Source organism: Tenebrio molitor, chromosome 2 (genome assembly GCF_963966145.1).
Source record: "Tenebrio molitor chromosome 2, icTenMoli1.1, whole genome shotgun sequence".
Lineage (NCBI taxonomy): Eukaryota > Metazoa > Arthropoda > Insecta > Coleoptera > Tenebrionidae > Tenebrio > Tenebrio molitor.
In genome coordinates, this window is record NC_091047.1 from 22,924,582 (window position 1) to 22,939,859 (window position 15,278).

Sequence of the window (15,278 nt, forward strand, 5' to 3'; positions counted from 1 at the left end):
AACAAAAAAATAAAGAGGGTACCGGCTACCGGGTACCCCATGATTCATTGTTTAAAAAATAAAATTAATAACATTTGAATTCGTTTTATTGAAAACTTACTCTAAAATAGTTTAGTAAATTTTTCCAGAGAAGACTGATCCCTAGGATGCAAACGTGCCTACACCGGAGTTTGTACATACATACCTATTTGAATTTTTATTGTATTTTACCGAATAGTTCAGTAGTAAAAGAATTTTAAATAAGATAACAATGCCCCGTCAAATTGACGTATCTAAATTATTTGCTGAAAAATGAGTCACCTGTGAAACAAATTCGTAACAACTTTTTACGCTTAAACTCTGTTTTGAACACAGCTGGAAAATGAGTTCTTTTTTTTGCGTAGTCATCAGTAAAAGTGTAATAAAAACAATACAGGGAGATACAGAGGCCACAGCTGAATATGTTATACTACGTAATCTGAGAAAAAACCAAAAAAAAAAAATTTTACTGCGGTTATTTTTCAAATAACTCTGTATCCTTGCAGGTTTCGTTAACTTTTGTTAAGCACATGTCAAGAGGTCATTGAGAAATATAATATTCCTAAATATTGTTTACCTTAATGGTAGTAAAATTTAATAAACAAGTAATAATTAAATGTACATATAGATATAAATCATAAACAATGCACTTCTTCAAGTGGAGTTACATAAGGCAGAGTGCCTAACATACTTGCAGCATTTCCACGTTGAATTGCCAATGAGATTCTTTGGTAGAAGAAAAATTTTGCTCTAGAATCTCCGGATTCAATCATAAGTTTTGCACCAATGAAATCGATAAATGTTTTACATTCCAAACTCCATGGACCTAACGTTTCGAAAGCTAATGCTTTAAAAATATAATTTGCAGACTTTAAATTTTTATATTTGTCATGTTTTCGTTTACTTGCTTCTTCGGCAGCTGATCCTGCAATTTTGGAAGTTTTTCTTATGTAAGAATCAGCTAAAGTGTCAACACATGTTACATCCCATATTAGGCGTTGACCTTTACTCCATGGAATGAGTGTAGCACCATCAGGTCTTTTACCATCGTCTCTCAAGAGGCCACATGGTTCAAGAGAGGAGGAAATGTGGATAGAACTTAAGGCTCGCTGGATAATTTGATTTAAATCTGAATGTCTTGAAAATCTGCCCTTATTTTTAGCACAACTAAGTCCGTGACGGCCATCATTTGAAACTGTAAAGCCGCAGTGGCAAGTATGTTTCTCAAAAATTTCAACACCAAAGCGATTTGCTACACATATTTGTAAAATCTTGTTATCCATAAATGTACCGATGTTTCTTGAGGGAAAGGCATGAAGCCAAGCATTAGATTCCTTTCTTTGTGCGGCAAGAAAACGAGCTGAACCAATTTCATTGGCGATGATTCTTGTTGTATTGATTATATCCCAGCCTTTTTGTAAAAATGTTTCCGTTGGAAATGTTTTACCATTTAATTCAATCCATAATCCAATAGCTTCTTCAGCAAAATGAACACTAACCTTTTTGTCCGTTTTTGGTAATATTTGAAAGACTAGGTCGTGAACAACATGTATTGAACCAAGGAAGGCTGGCATAGAGATATCTTGAATTTTCCTAATACCGAGACCACCATTTGAAATAGGAAGGGAAGCAAGAGTCCATTGATTTTCATTAAACTTTATGTTTAAAAATTTTTGTAAACTGTTACGAATAGCATTGTCTATTGATTTAATACAAATGGGAAATTTCCAAAAGGGAGATGTTCTAAGTAAAAAATGTAATCTTTACCTTAATTGATAATTAAAAAAGATATTCGGATATAAACTTTTAGTAGACGAACCCTGTATATGAATAATAATAAAAAAATTGGAATGAGTCCAGAATAAATTAATGATCTATTCGTTATCAATAAATATTACTCACTAAAAATTTGTAACAATAACTTGAAATATTCTAAAAATAGGAAACTCCTGACCAAACAGACAGAGTCGGTTTCTATACCGAATAAAACAATGCAGCTATACTAGAAAGTTATTTCCAACAACGAAGCGGATGAGGGATGAAACCCCAGCGACTTTGAAGGAAATCCCTCGGTTAGATTTGAGAGTCGGGCTATTTCCAGTGGATACCAAAAGCGGCCAGAAGATAGGAAGGGAGGACATCCTTAAAGAACCTTTTCCAGTGGCTAGTTCATAGACTCCGGTGCAAAGCGTTGAAAAGCAATTTGTTAACGCTAGTTGTTTACATTCCTCATTACCCTTTTGCTGCATGTAGCGGGACGCGCGTCCCTTCATGATGTTTTACATATCACCGGTCATTAGAAACCTTCGGTTATGCTTTATTACAAAATTAATTAAGAAGCAATAAAAATTATTGAATTACAAATTGTCGTTCTTTATGGATTCTATGCCTTGCTTTCGATCTAAAATTCGAAATGTTAATTTTTGAGATCCTAAACCACCAAAGATTTAAAAAGCTTCCTCATCTCATCATGCCGAACTGATCCATAAACGGGCCTATTCTGTAACTCGTCTGTTAATTTTAACCATCCGCTAATAAATTAATTTTTAACAACCGGTTATCTACAAATAACCAAAATTCTATTCTGTAAGACAAATTATTAACGGGTAGGTTAAAAAGCATTATTTTAGCGGCTAGGTTATTTTGAAGAATGAAGTCAGGCACGGAAGCGTAGAAATACATATGGCAACGTCGCAAATCACTGTCAGCTGGAAGAACAACAGTCATAATTATTTGCAAAATTATACCTAACCTCAACTAATAGTTGCAGACTACATTGGTATGGGCACAGACTACTCAAAAACGTGAAATTGAAATTAAAAATCGACCGGTTTTTGTTCTTTTTTCACAACTCAACAGTTTATGATTTATCGAATTGTTGCATTACTTTTGCCCCTCACTGTATAAATGAAAGTAATTGGTAATTGGTACCACTTTTACGACAATCTTCGTTAAGCGGCAATAAACCAACCTCAAGGAATCAAAAGGTCGTTTTAAATATCGATAGATGCACTTTAGGTATCAACTCAAATATGTTACAGCTTGCCCATTGTAGCTTGAGCTGTGAGGGATGCGCAAAGTTGAATAAAAAGGTCAGATAAAGAGGTCCTGGAAGCGGCAAAGAAATGCGACAAAATTTGTGAAGGGGCTGTAAGACCACTGCGCATCCGGTTGTTACAGCTCAAGCTACAATGAGAAAGCTGTACAGGGTGATTCATCTTTTACCGCCGGTGGCAAAATTACCCTTAAGAATTGAGAAAAATTTATAGAATTGACAGATTTGATTTGTCGAAAAATTTACTTACGAGTACATTTGTCGCCTTCATTCCAGTTCATGCACCAAAAGAATATTCATTGCGAATGCTATTATAATTTGGGACCGTTTTGACGTAAGTTAATTTTTAACGGCTGGGTATGACCACCCGCCAAAAATTAGCAATTTGAGTTAAATTTTAACAACTTTTGGTTAAAATTTTGGCTTAGAGAATAGCGCAATGGGTTAAAATATTTTAACCGTTGTTTTAACGTTTAACTTTTAACCAAGTGTCTTACAGAATAGGCCTGAAAAACAGTTATTTAGTTGATATTTGTTAAAACTAGTGGCATACGAATAAAATTGCTCTTATTTTTTTTTAATCGGCATTATAATTTACATATTAGAAGAAATAATAGATTGCTGAGGGTAAATCGTTATCTTTGTGTTCTTATGTTTTTAACAAAAAAGACACAAATAAAACAGAAAAGGCATTTGTATACATTCTAAGCCAAATATCGGCCCAGTATATTTTATATTTAAATGAATTACATATCTATTGTGTTGTTTCTTTTTTTCATGTGACTAAAAGCTCTTGCTCACAATGAGTCATAAATTCTTTAACAAAACAACACTAAAACGTATTATACAAAAACAACTTAAGCACGCTTTAAAATACAATGCTCTGATAAGTAATGATCTTAAAATTGCTCATCTGCTAGATGAGATAACTCTTATCGAGAACATTTTAAATAGGAAATTTTTCGATTTTACCTCTACTTATAGTATTTGTGAAGTTGACATCAACAATGTTTCACTCCAGAGTACTATTCAGTTTGTACACACTACTACAGCTATGGACGTAAGTATTCATTTCATTCATGATTCAATCAATAACACAAAAAATCAGGAAGGCTACAGGAGTAGATGATCGACAATTCCCTTCGAACTTTAAATTTGGAGTAGCAACAGCTTCTTATCAAGTTGAAGGAGCATGGGACGAAGACGGCAAAGGCGAGAACATCTGGGACCACCTAACTCACACAACTCCAGATTTAATTTATGATGGTTCCAACGGAGATATCGCCTGCGATTCATACCATAAATTAGAAGAGGATCTTGCTCTTATAAAAGATTTGGGAGTTGATTTCTACCGACTTTCTCTCTCGTGGTCAAGGATCTTGCCAACAGGTCACATCGATGGACAAATCAATGAAGCTGGTGTTGCGTATTACGAAGACATCTTAACAAAATTGCAAGAAAATGACATCCAAGCGATGGTTACATTGTACCATTGGGACCTACCCCAACCACTCCAAGAGCATATGGGAGGGTGGCTCAACGATACAATCGTCGATGTTTATGGAAATTATGCCCGACTTGCATTTGACCTTTTTGGGGACAAGGTTCAGTATTGGGCTACATTTAACGAACCTCACGTTGTCTGTCAACAAGGATACGAATCTGGCAGAAAAGCTCCTGCCATCACTAAAGCTCCCGGGATTGATCTATACACTTGCGCACACATGGTACTAAAATCGCATGCCAAAGCTTATCATATTTATGATAGTGAATACAGAGCAACACAAAAAGGTAAACTCTCAGGAAAACATTCGTCACGTTAGTTGTAATCTTTTAGGGAAGATATCTATTGTTCTCAATACCAACTGGTACGAACCCGTAAGTGATGATGAAAAAGACTTGGAAGCAGCAGAAAGGAACGGACAGTTTTCTGTATATTCATCAAAAGTAATTTAGACACACTTGTTAACAATTCTGTTATAGTTTGGATGGTTTGCAAATCCAATAGTGCATGGAAATTATCCACAAGTAATGATCGACAGAATCGGAGAAAGAAGTGAAAAAGAGGGTTTCGATAAATCGCGTCTTCCTGAATTTACAAGTCAAGAAATAGAAGACATCAAAGGCACCTATGACTTCATCGGCCTTAATCACTATACTACTTCTTTAGCTGAATGGATTGAAGATTATGAAATTGGAGAACCGAGTTCAAATAAAGATATTTCAGTCAAAGGATCTTTAGACGATTCGTGGGAAAGCTCGGCCTCGTCCTGGCTAAAAGTAAAATCATTGTCGTACCATTTTTATTACTTTTTAATACTACAAATTAATTTAGGTTGTTCCTTGGGGAATAAGAAAACTTACTAAATGGATAAAGGACACTTACAACAACCCTGAAATTATAATTACTGAAAATGGGTTTTCAGATAATGGAGATACACTGGATGACCCCCGCCGAATAAATTATTACAGGGTAAATAAATCCAGACACCAATAAAAAAGAAAATTAATACGTTATTTTTACATTTTAGGAATATCTAAGCAGCTTACTGGAAGCAATCTACGACGATGGTGTCAACGTGACGGCATACACAGCGTGGAGTTTAATGGACAATTTTGAGTGGCTCCAAGGATATTCGTAAGTTATTAAAACTATTCAACGACAGAAAGAAATATCGGAAACATAACATTTTTCATATTTCAGAGAAAAATTCGGTTTTTATTCAGTCAATTTTAGCGACCCTGACCGTCCAAGAACGCCAAAAACGTCAGTAAAATATTACAAAACTGTGCTGGAAACAAGATGCCTGGTCGAAGAATGTGTTGAATAGTTTATATGTTGATTACATGATAACAAATTGTCAAAATCATTAAAAATTCTTTACTAGACAGCATTGTAATAAATAAATAGCAATTTGACTAAAAACATTTAATATATGTATGTCCAAAAATGTCCAGAAAAAAATCTGAAATATTGCTTCTGCTGGGAATAATTTTTCTATTAAAATGGTTTTGATGCAAACTTTTTTACATTTATCCAACACTATAGCTAAAAATTCTTGAAAAGTTGCTAATATTGTACTGATATTAACTAATACTCTACTTCTTTCCCTCCTTCCTTTCCTCCTTCCTTCCTTCCTTCCTATAATTAAATAAATTTATGACTAGATGATCTTCTAGTAATCTTGCTGACATTTCGTCTAAATGTGGATTTCCTTATAATTACTTCGAATCACCCTTCTATTGGCTTGTCTTAATAAACAACACAAATTTGTTTTGTTACTCTGCGTATCACAATAAAAAAATTAATAATATACAGCAGAACTGATCAATAGTTGTTAATAAATCTTTTTTGATAAAAAATGTAGGTATAAAATTATAACAACAAACATAATGTAATAATAATAAGCGAACGATCTTCACATCACCAACATTTTGCATCGTCACTAACCAGTCATCACTTTTAACCAGCAATATCTCGTTCATTGCCGCTGTCAGTGGTCAACCACTGCGTGGGCTGTTTTCCAACTTGTTTCTGCGACTCTTCAAACTGTACTTTTAGATAGTGCAGATTCATCACGCATTGTTCTAAGCCGCTATTTCCTTTCACTTTCAACAAAAAAAAAATACTCGTCTGTCCTCGATTCGTTATTCGCAACACTTGTAAAAACACAAATCAAAAAGGCAATTTATACGCGAAACATAAAAGACTCGCATTAAAAATAATTTATTAGACACACCACTGACAAATTGTTATTACAGCGTTGTCTGGTGTCAATGAGAAACGGGTAAGTCTCTTTGGCCCCTGGCGATGCGCAAGCTTTTAAGGTTATTCCACGCAGTCATAATTTACCTCATATGCGATCAAGGATAATGCCCTGATTTCGCCTCGCCTACATGCCAGAGTCTGACCGACAGCACCTCTTATTTACACCATCTTCCTTGATTAAAATACGAGAAGAAAGTTATCTGATGCACGTGCTCATCAACTCTTGACACCATCCATTTGTTGTGAATAAATTTCAATTTGGATTGCACTTCGTGAACCAATTTTTCAGGTTTTTTCACTTTGACAACATCACATTGCAATGCCAAATCCGTAAAAAAAATAAAAGTGTATATCAAACGTTGCAATAACGGTTACCTTACCAACAAAACTGAAACCTTCTGGACATACCTTAACTGATCACGATAATCTTGAAATTCTACAATTCTGATGTAATTTAACTAATGATGTGTCTTCGATTGTTATCTCCTGACGTTTCCCAGAACCAGATCGTAGGAAAAAAGTGCAGATTTATGTTCTGATAAGGGTCGAACCATGATAGGTAGCGGTCAGACTGGAAATGTAAATTGTCCAGAAGAAACTGCATAAGCTATGTTCAAATCCGATCTGTGAGAATTTAATGGTCACGTGGAAATCACCGTGATGAAGAGTCCCTCGTAACTCGCATTTTAATATGTTTCAAAAAACCGCTTCCGATAACGCACGCCGAAGGGTCTTTTATCTGTTATTATTAGTCTGCGTTGGATGCAGCAACCGCAGAAGAAGTTGTGTGGTTCGCATGAACCACCGACTTGTTCTACACGGTTCAAGATGCAACAAAAACCGGTTATTTATCATCTTATAAAATAATTACATAGGATATAATTACTGTAAGTACTCTCGCCTTAAGGTAATACTTATAATAATAAATGATGGATTCTTCTCTCCACCAACATATAAAGAACCCAACTGCGCCTGCAAAAACTAGTTCTGGGTTCATGGTATGTACAGGAGAACCGTATTTATACATTTATCTTTCGACCGTTCGACGTGTAATTAAACTATTCGGATTTAGTTAAACAGTCGAAAAATGAAAAAAGGAAACTTCACAGACGACTTTGGCACGAGTGCACTTTTGAATTTTCCGTGTCCGTTTCGATTGCAATTAGAACGATTAAAAGCGGCAAAAACCTACAAAGCATAGTTAATTATATTTTTTTGTTCTCCAAGCAATGAATCTAATTGAGATGGAATAGCCTAAAATACATTCGAGTGGTGTAATAAATCATTCTGATGTATAGCACGATTTTCAAAAATTCCGCCTTCCCACCAAGCTCATTTCAAATTTACCGGTGACAAGATAACAAATTGTACTCTTGTAATTAGTGTACAGAACTAAAGGCACCTACAGGGCAACCGCTGAATGGAGAGTCTGGCTACTTGTTGCAGTGGCCAGTGGTCAAAATGAGCAGAAAAAATTGTGACGTTACGTCGTAGTATCGAGGCTGGGTTTTTGTATTTAAATAATTGTCAGTATTTGTAATATACAATAGCAGTGCCACAGATGATTCGGGACACAATTCGGGACCAGTGAACGAAAAACTTTCGAGTAAATATTCTCTTTCCCGAAAAGAACTCGGTCGGATCATCTTTATTTTTTCAAAGAAACATTTTCAGATCATTTTCATTTCCACGTTTCCACATAACATCGAAATCTAGATAAGTGAAGGGTTTCCATTAAAAAATTGTTCCCATCACAATGTGTTTGACAACGGTGGATCTTAAAGGAGAATAAGGACAACGTCAGAAAAAACACTAAATTTAGCCTAAAAAAAATGTAAGCCAAATATCTTATTAGGCATGGGTTGCGATTTGTGAAAAAGGATTTTGAGAAAGATTTCGTAAGGTAATAAATAAATTTCATACTTTTCCAATTTATTAAACTTTTTCTCGATCGGTAATAGTATATCTGTGGCGGTCGTGAAAAAGTAGGTAAGTCGAAAATGTTAATTTTTCAGGGCAACGATTCAAAATTCCACATCATTCCTAAAATCCTGTAATTAATTAGAAACTTCTTTCTACCTGTACTTGCTTTCAATATAAGCAAATTTTAAACTGTGAAAATCTGAATTATTTAATTCCATGATTTATTATTAAGGTGTAAACATCGTTAACTCATTTTTGAAATTATTTGACTTACCTACTTTTTCACGACCGCCACAGATATTACACCATAAGTGATGAAAGTGCCTGAGCAATACATGATGTACTCACGAGCGCCAGCGAGTGAGGATAGTATTGCGAGTTGAAAAATCGCACTTTGATCACGAATTGTGTATACTATTTTTCCAACGTCGCTTATGAAAATGAGTCTCAATTTTAAATTTCTTCATAATTATTTTACTTCCCCTGTTTTTTGAATCTTCCGGATCTGGAATTTCAATTAATGCAAATAACAGTGTTGTAAATTTTTTATATTAATAATTATGTAGGTAGTAGATTGTTAAATAAATTTTCCTCACTAGTGAGTTTGTTTTCTCCATTTTCCTCACTAGTGAGTTTGTTTTCTCCATTTTCCTCACTAGTGATGCAAACGCCTATTTTCCTCACTAAATTGAGTGATGAAAGTATCATTTTCATAAGCGATGTTGGAAAAACAAATTTTTTTCCAAACCATTTCAGTTCACCAAACATCAAAACAAAAAATGTCACTCTTTCTGAATTACATACTTGAAAAAGCAGGCTTGTAAAACTTTCAGAAACCTAATCGGACTTGAAAATTGCAAACTACTCAACAAACAAAAAGAAATCACAAGGTGCTAGGTCAGGACTATGAGGTCGATGTTCTAATAATTTTACCCCCGAAGGCTCCAAAAAGTACGTAATTTTAAAGCGTTGTCGTGGTGTAAAACTGTCCCATCTTTAGGACGCGATAAATTACAGCTTTCAAAGAATCTTACGAAACATATTCTTGTGTACCATTCTGTATCAACTGTGAATTGATTTTCCAAAGCAACAATTACAATAGGTCCACATTGTGAAAAAAAATCATCTTTTTCCCTACAGTTCTAAATTACTGGTCTTTCACTGGATCATGTCGTGTAGAAAACCACCTATAAGATTCAGATTCATGTTAAGATATTTCGAAGGTATCTTTCTATTTTTCAAATTTTCCTAACACCATTCGACGAGTTGTTGCTTGTGGGCATGAGTTGAATCATGGCGCACGCAACGAAAACCATTAAAACCACAATAAATCATATCAGTACATAAAATACGATCTATAAAATTAAAATATTTGTCTTGTGCAACCATATCACATTATCCAGACGTCTGATCTAGACATATTCCATTTATTATCGTAGCAGTGACGTTTCCGAATTTTTGTGAAAACAGTGTACCATAATTAACAGCACGAGAATAAATTAGACTCTTGTTAGCCGTGCAAAAACACTCTTTTAACGAACCCATTAACGGTACCACCATACCGAATTTCGTTGAGACACGACCAACATATGGCGGACAAATTCGCGTTTTTTGCGGCAGTTAAATCGACCACAACAACAATAATACATGGTGCTCCGTAACGGCAGTACCAGTATGATGACGAAATATACCAGAGTTATAAATCAGGCGGTCTTATCCTGCAAGAAGTTCTCTTTTGCAGCGACGGCCACGAATAACATTATGATGATGTGTTTATTTACACACAATGGTGGCGCGTCCGTAAAAAAATTCTCCGGCCGATTAAATTTAATAACTTAAGTTGCGACGCAACTTTTGGTACTCCGAGACAGTGTTGCAGTGGGTTATGGGAACCGCCGACCCTAAACACACATCCTTCACCTTGCTAATACCATACCGTCTGCCTCTTGATCTTTAGATTGCACTCGCGTGATCTACCAAATTATACACTTGACCAACATACTGCAGAAATATTTGCAAAAAGACCACAAGTGGAAATAATGATGGAGGCCTCTCCGTTAAATCGTTCTTCGAAAAGGAGTTCTTGTGGCGTTTCGTTTTATTACACGATGATAATTAGGTGATGGTCGCTTTTCGTTTTGTTACAAACTTCGAATTACACTCGACCGAATCACGTGCTTAATTACAACCACCGGAATAATTAGCTTTAATTGACCAGATAGAAATCTGGAATTATGGTTTTTATAACCTTCCAAGCTCCACGGGTTAACTCTTCGCCACGCCAATAAAATCCAGAGCTTGAGCCGAAGCTCTGCAAATTTAATTCGCGGGGTCGACATCCAGAGGCCTGACTTTGTGCAGATGTCGGGGGATCCCGAGGGATCAGACGCCGCTCCTCGTTAACTGTTTGTTCGTCCCGTTCTCCCAGCGAAGGAATTTTAATTAGCTAATTTATGAAGCGGGCTAATCCCGTCGTGGATCGCCGAAAAAGGCGCATCCGCCGTGCAAGACTTCCATCAATTTATTTTTGAATTTTGTTAAATGAGGCCCCGCCGGAGTCGACCGTTGTGTTCGACCAGTTTTTTTGATTTTAATGACAGGTTCTGTTAGTTGCAGAAAACAGCTCGGCAGAATGCTAAACGGACCCACCGATCGCATTGTCGATGCCCCGCGATTCGAGAAAAACCTGGTTCGGGAATTTGTTTTTGAAGGCGTGGCAGGAATTTTTGATATATTGATAGGCTCATTTTTTGGTACCGAAAAAGCCAGCACGGGAATAATTGTGTGTAATAATGTGATATAACGAGGAACGGTTGCCATAAATATTTTCGCAACGGGCAAAAGCGTGGTCGTTCCACGAGAAACCCAATCGAATAACCTCGGGATGCTAATTAGTACCTATATAATTCCCAGAAGAGTATAACGACTCAAAGATATTTTAAATTTTATTAACTTACATTTTATACCGCATATTTGAAAAAGTTTATGGTCAAGAGAGGCTGTGAACAACAAACACGTTGAAAACATTATTAATTACACATAACTGCAGACTAAGATTCACATAATCTTAACTTTGATTTTGCGTACCACCGAAGTCAAGTAAGCGTATATCATTCACACAGGAACCGTTCTCAAACCAAAATTGTTTTTGATATTACCGAAACTGTTATAACACATGCATACCTCTTCTTCTATTAGTTACTTCATGACCGTGTATATTGGAAGTCATAAGCTTTCAAATCTTTTATTTTTCACAACCCCTCCAAGCCAGAAATTGTTTCAGACATACCTATCTACATATTTCGCTTACAAATACAATTAGAAAATCTGTTCTTAAGATAAGTCAGGGGGAAAATGACCATAAGGGAGGGATGACCCATAGAAATGAATAATGGAGAGCAACTTTGCTTTTTTATTTTTTCTTTGATTTTTGAAGAGGCCAAAATTTATTTTGGCAATGATGCTTCAATTCAGTGAAACACAGACTCAGATAATGGGGTAAATTTCGATCTTTTGTTTTTATTGAAGACTAATAGATGAGCCTTGTTATATGGCTTCAAAAAAGTAAAAATCAAATAATACTCTAAAATAAAATAATCTCTTCAAAATTCAAAACATTTTAGAAAATGAAACCAGGAAATACTCAAATAATCTTGTCCCTTGAACCAAACAGTATCCTTCGATTATGGAAACCTTATTATTAATATTTCAGAAAATGGCGACTTTGCCCAAATCCTCAAAAGACAGAAGTTTGCTGTTTCCATCTCGTAAACAACCAGAAAAATAGAAAACTGAAAGTAGTCTTTAACGAAACTACAATTAAGCATAATTATTCTCCGACATATCTAGGAGTAACTCTTGATTCATCTCTAACCTTCAAATTACACATCGAAAAGTTACGACAGAAACTGAAAACGAGAAACAACATTATACATAAACTCGCGGGCACAAGTTGGGGAGCGAATGCACACACTTTACGTATCACAGGACTAGCTCTAGTATATTCAACGGCAGAATATTGTTGCCCTGTCTGGAAGAACAGTGCACACGTGAACAAAATAGATGCTCAATTGAATAGCACACTTCGAATAATAACGGGTACTTTAAAATCTACTCCAACACCATGGCTACATGTCCTAGCGCACATTATTCCGTACGATATTAGAAGAAAATACGTAACAAAACGAATTTGGGATAAATTTCAAAATTCACCGAACATGTACTCCATAACACAAGACATGGCAAATTTACCACCCTTTAGATTAAAATCGCGTAAACCACTTTGGAAAGAAGAATTTCTCATGGAACCATTTTCCAAATCTGACTATTGGAAAGCAGCCTGGCAAGACGTAGATATTTTCAATAAAAATCTAATTGAGGATCCTACAAAACAACTTCCGGGATTTGACCTACCTAGGAAAATCTGGTGTAAATTAAATCGTTTTAGAACCGGGCATGGCAAATGCAATAATATGTTGTTTCACTGGAACATTCGTGAAAACCCTTCTTGTGAATGCGGTGCAGAAAAAGAAACCATCCAACACATTTTGGAAGAATGTCCCCTTACTAAATTCCAGCAAGGTTTCTCCAAACTACATCTACTTACCGAAGACGCCCTAAATTGGCTACAACAAATTAAAAACATATAATTTACCATAATTATTTTATGAATTTCGAATTTTAATTGTAATTTTCTTCATACGAATATATATATATATGGAAACCTTACCTCACATTTGCTAACTTCTTACAAATAATGGTTTGAAAGAATTTTCATTCGTAGGCGTAATTGTTATAATCTTGAGCCGCATATTCACCAAAATAATATTTTTATATTTACTAGTTGTATAATTTGGCATTTTTACTTCTTGCGCTCGGGTTAAAATTATAATTGTTATTTTGAGGTTGTCGTCTTTAGCTTTGTGTTGTTGTTTCAAAAGAAGTCGTAAACCCAACTTTTAAATAAGAATTCCCCAACCTACCGACAATTAGAACAAATTGTCTTAACTTAGGTAATTTCGTTGTACATTAAATCATGGAATAATACAAACAAAAGTAAGTATACAGGGTGTTTTCGAAGTTGAGGCGTTCCTTTTAACATGTGATACTATGCGTTGTTCTAAAGAATTTTAGCCAAAATCACCTTAGTAAAATGTGTACGGCAATGAAGATACAATAAGTTAATTTTTTTGAAATTTTTGAAACCGGTCCTGCTCAAATTTGCGCTGATTTGTTAGAAATTAGAATTGACAAAAAAAAATCAAATAAGCATGGACGTTAATCAAAACTACTTAGGAAAATAATGAGCTCACAGATATGTTGCAAATGCATGGGCAATGTTATCACGTTATCAGAATGCATCTGCAGCATCCAGACAGTATTGCAAAGCGATTTCCGGAATGACACGATTCTGGGCCAGGTTAGTTATTAATCTAGTACAGCGGAGAAATGGACAGGACCGGACTCAAAATTTTAGAAAACAATAAAAATATACAATCAATTATCTCCGTTAATACAAACATTTTACTAAGAAGATTTAGGCTAAAATTCTTAAGAATAATGTGTAGTACCTCGTGTTACAAGGAACGCGTCAACTTCGAGAACACCCTCTATATTGTTTTCGTACTCGATGATAAAACTTAAATTTGTTCACACGTTTTAAATTTGTCATTAAACGACAGTTATGCATTTTACTTAAATATTTATATTTTATTTTCATATATTATGCAAAAATAGTATGCAAATTATTTTAAAAAATTATCGCTAAATAACGGGCAATGAATATAAAATAGAGTGAGTTTTAAAATTGATTGAGTTTTCTCAAACAGAATTTTAATGCGTTATATTCGCGTTGAATGTATAAGTAATTAAATAATTAATGCAAAATCTTCACACATTAACAAAGACAACCTTATACAGTTCCTGAATGACTAATGTTAAAGATAAGGAGATAGTGTTAAACATAGGTAAATCAGCCAAAAACTGGAACTATTAAAATTAAGTATTAAGTTAATTTGGATATGTCAAATTGTGACAAATGATCTTTTGAATTTTCTACAGGGTGAGCAACAATAACTGTTTCAGTTGGCAAAAAAAAATTTTACATAAAATTTTCAAGACTGAATTGTACCTATTTCGGTTTGTTTTATTGACATTATTGACAGCTGGTATACATTTCAAATTTAAACGTCCTGGTTTTTGTAACCTTTTATTAATAAAATGGTTTTCTCGTTGGAACATGACATAAAAGTCACCAAAAATCACCAGAATTTATTGCCAACTCAATCAGTACTTGTTGCTCACACGGTAGCACTATTTTAATAATTAAATTACTATTTTCTACCAAGCAAGTTATCTTAAGAACTTTAGGCTCTTCTTTATGTAACAAAAATTAATTTCCCTCATTTCTTCATTTTATCTTTGGAAAAGAAATATGACAACAACAAACCCATATGTCATATGTTACAATAGTTTTTGCAGATCCGGTTCTGTTACATTCATTTCGTAATATCT

General features: G+C 34.8%; 1 protein-coding gene and 1 long non-coding RNA gene across 2 annotated transcripts; one reads left to right on the forward strand and one right to left on the reverse strand.

The window, feature by feature from the left end:
• Positions 1-68: 68 nt before the first annotated feature.
• On the reverse strand, positions 69-2,323 carry LOC138122953 (uncharacterized). The gene is made up of 2 exons (XR_011156669.1): positions 1,786-2,323; positions 69-595 (listed from the first exon to the last, which is right to left on the reverse strand). It is a non-coding gene; the product is annotated as an uncharacterized lncRNA (long non-coding RNA).
• Positions 2,324-3,980: 1,657 nt separating this feature from the next.
• Positions 3,981-6,095, forward strand: LOC138123950 (myrosinase 1-like). Its single transcript, XM_069038817.1, has 7 exons — positions 3,981-4,133; positions 4,182-4,864; positions 4,911-5,005; positions 5,057-5,353; positions 5,409-5,546; positions 5,605-5,711; positions 5,778-6,095. Exons 1-7 carry the CDS (start codon positions 4,081-4,083, stop codon positions 5,902-5,904), a joined length of 1,500 nt encoding a protein of 499 aa, XP_068894918.1. The 5' UTR covers positions 3,981-4,080; the 3' UTR covers positions 5,905-6,095.
• The last annotated feature ends 9,183 nt before the right edge of the window (positions 6,096-15,278 follow it).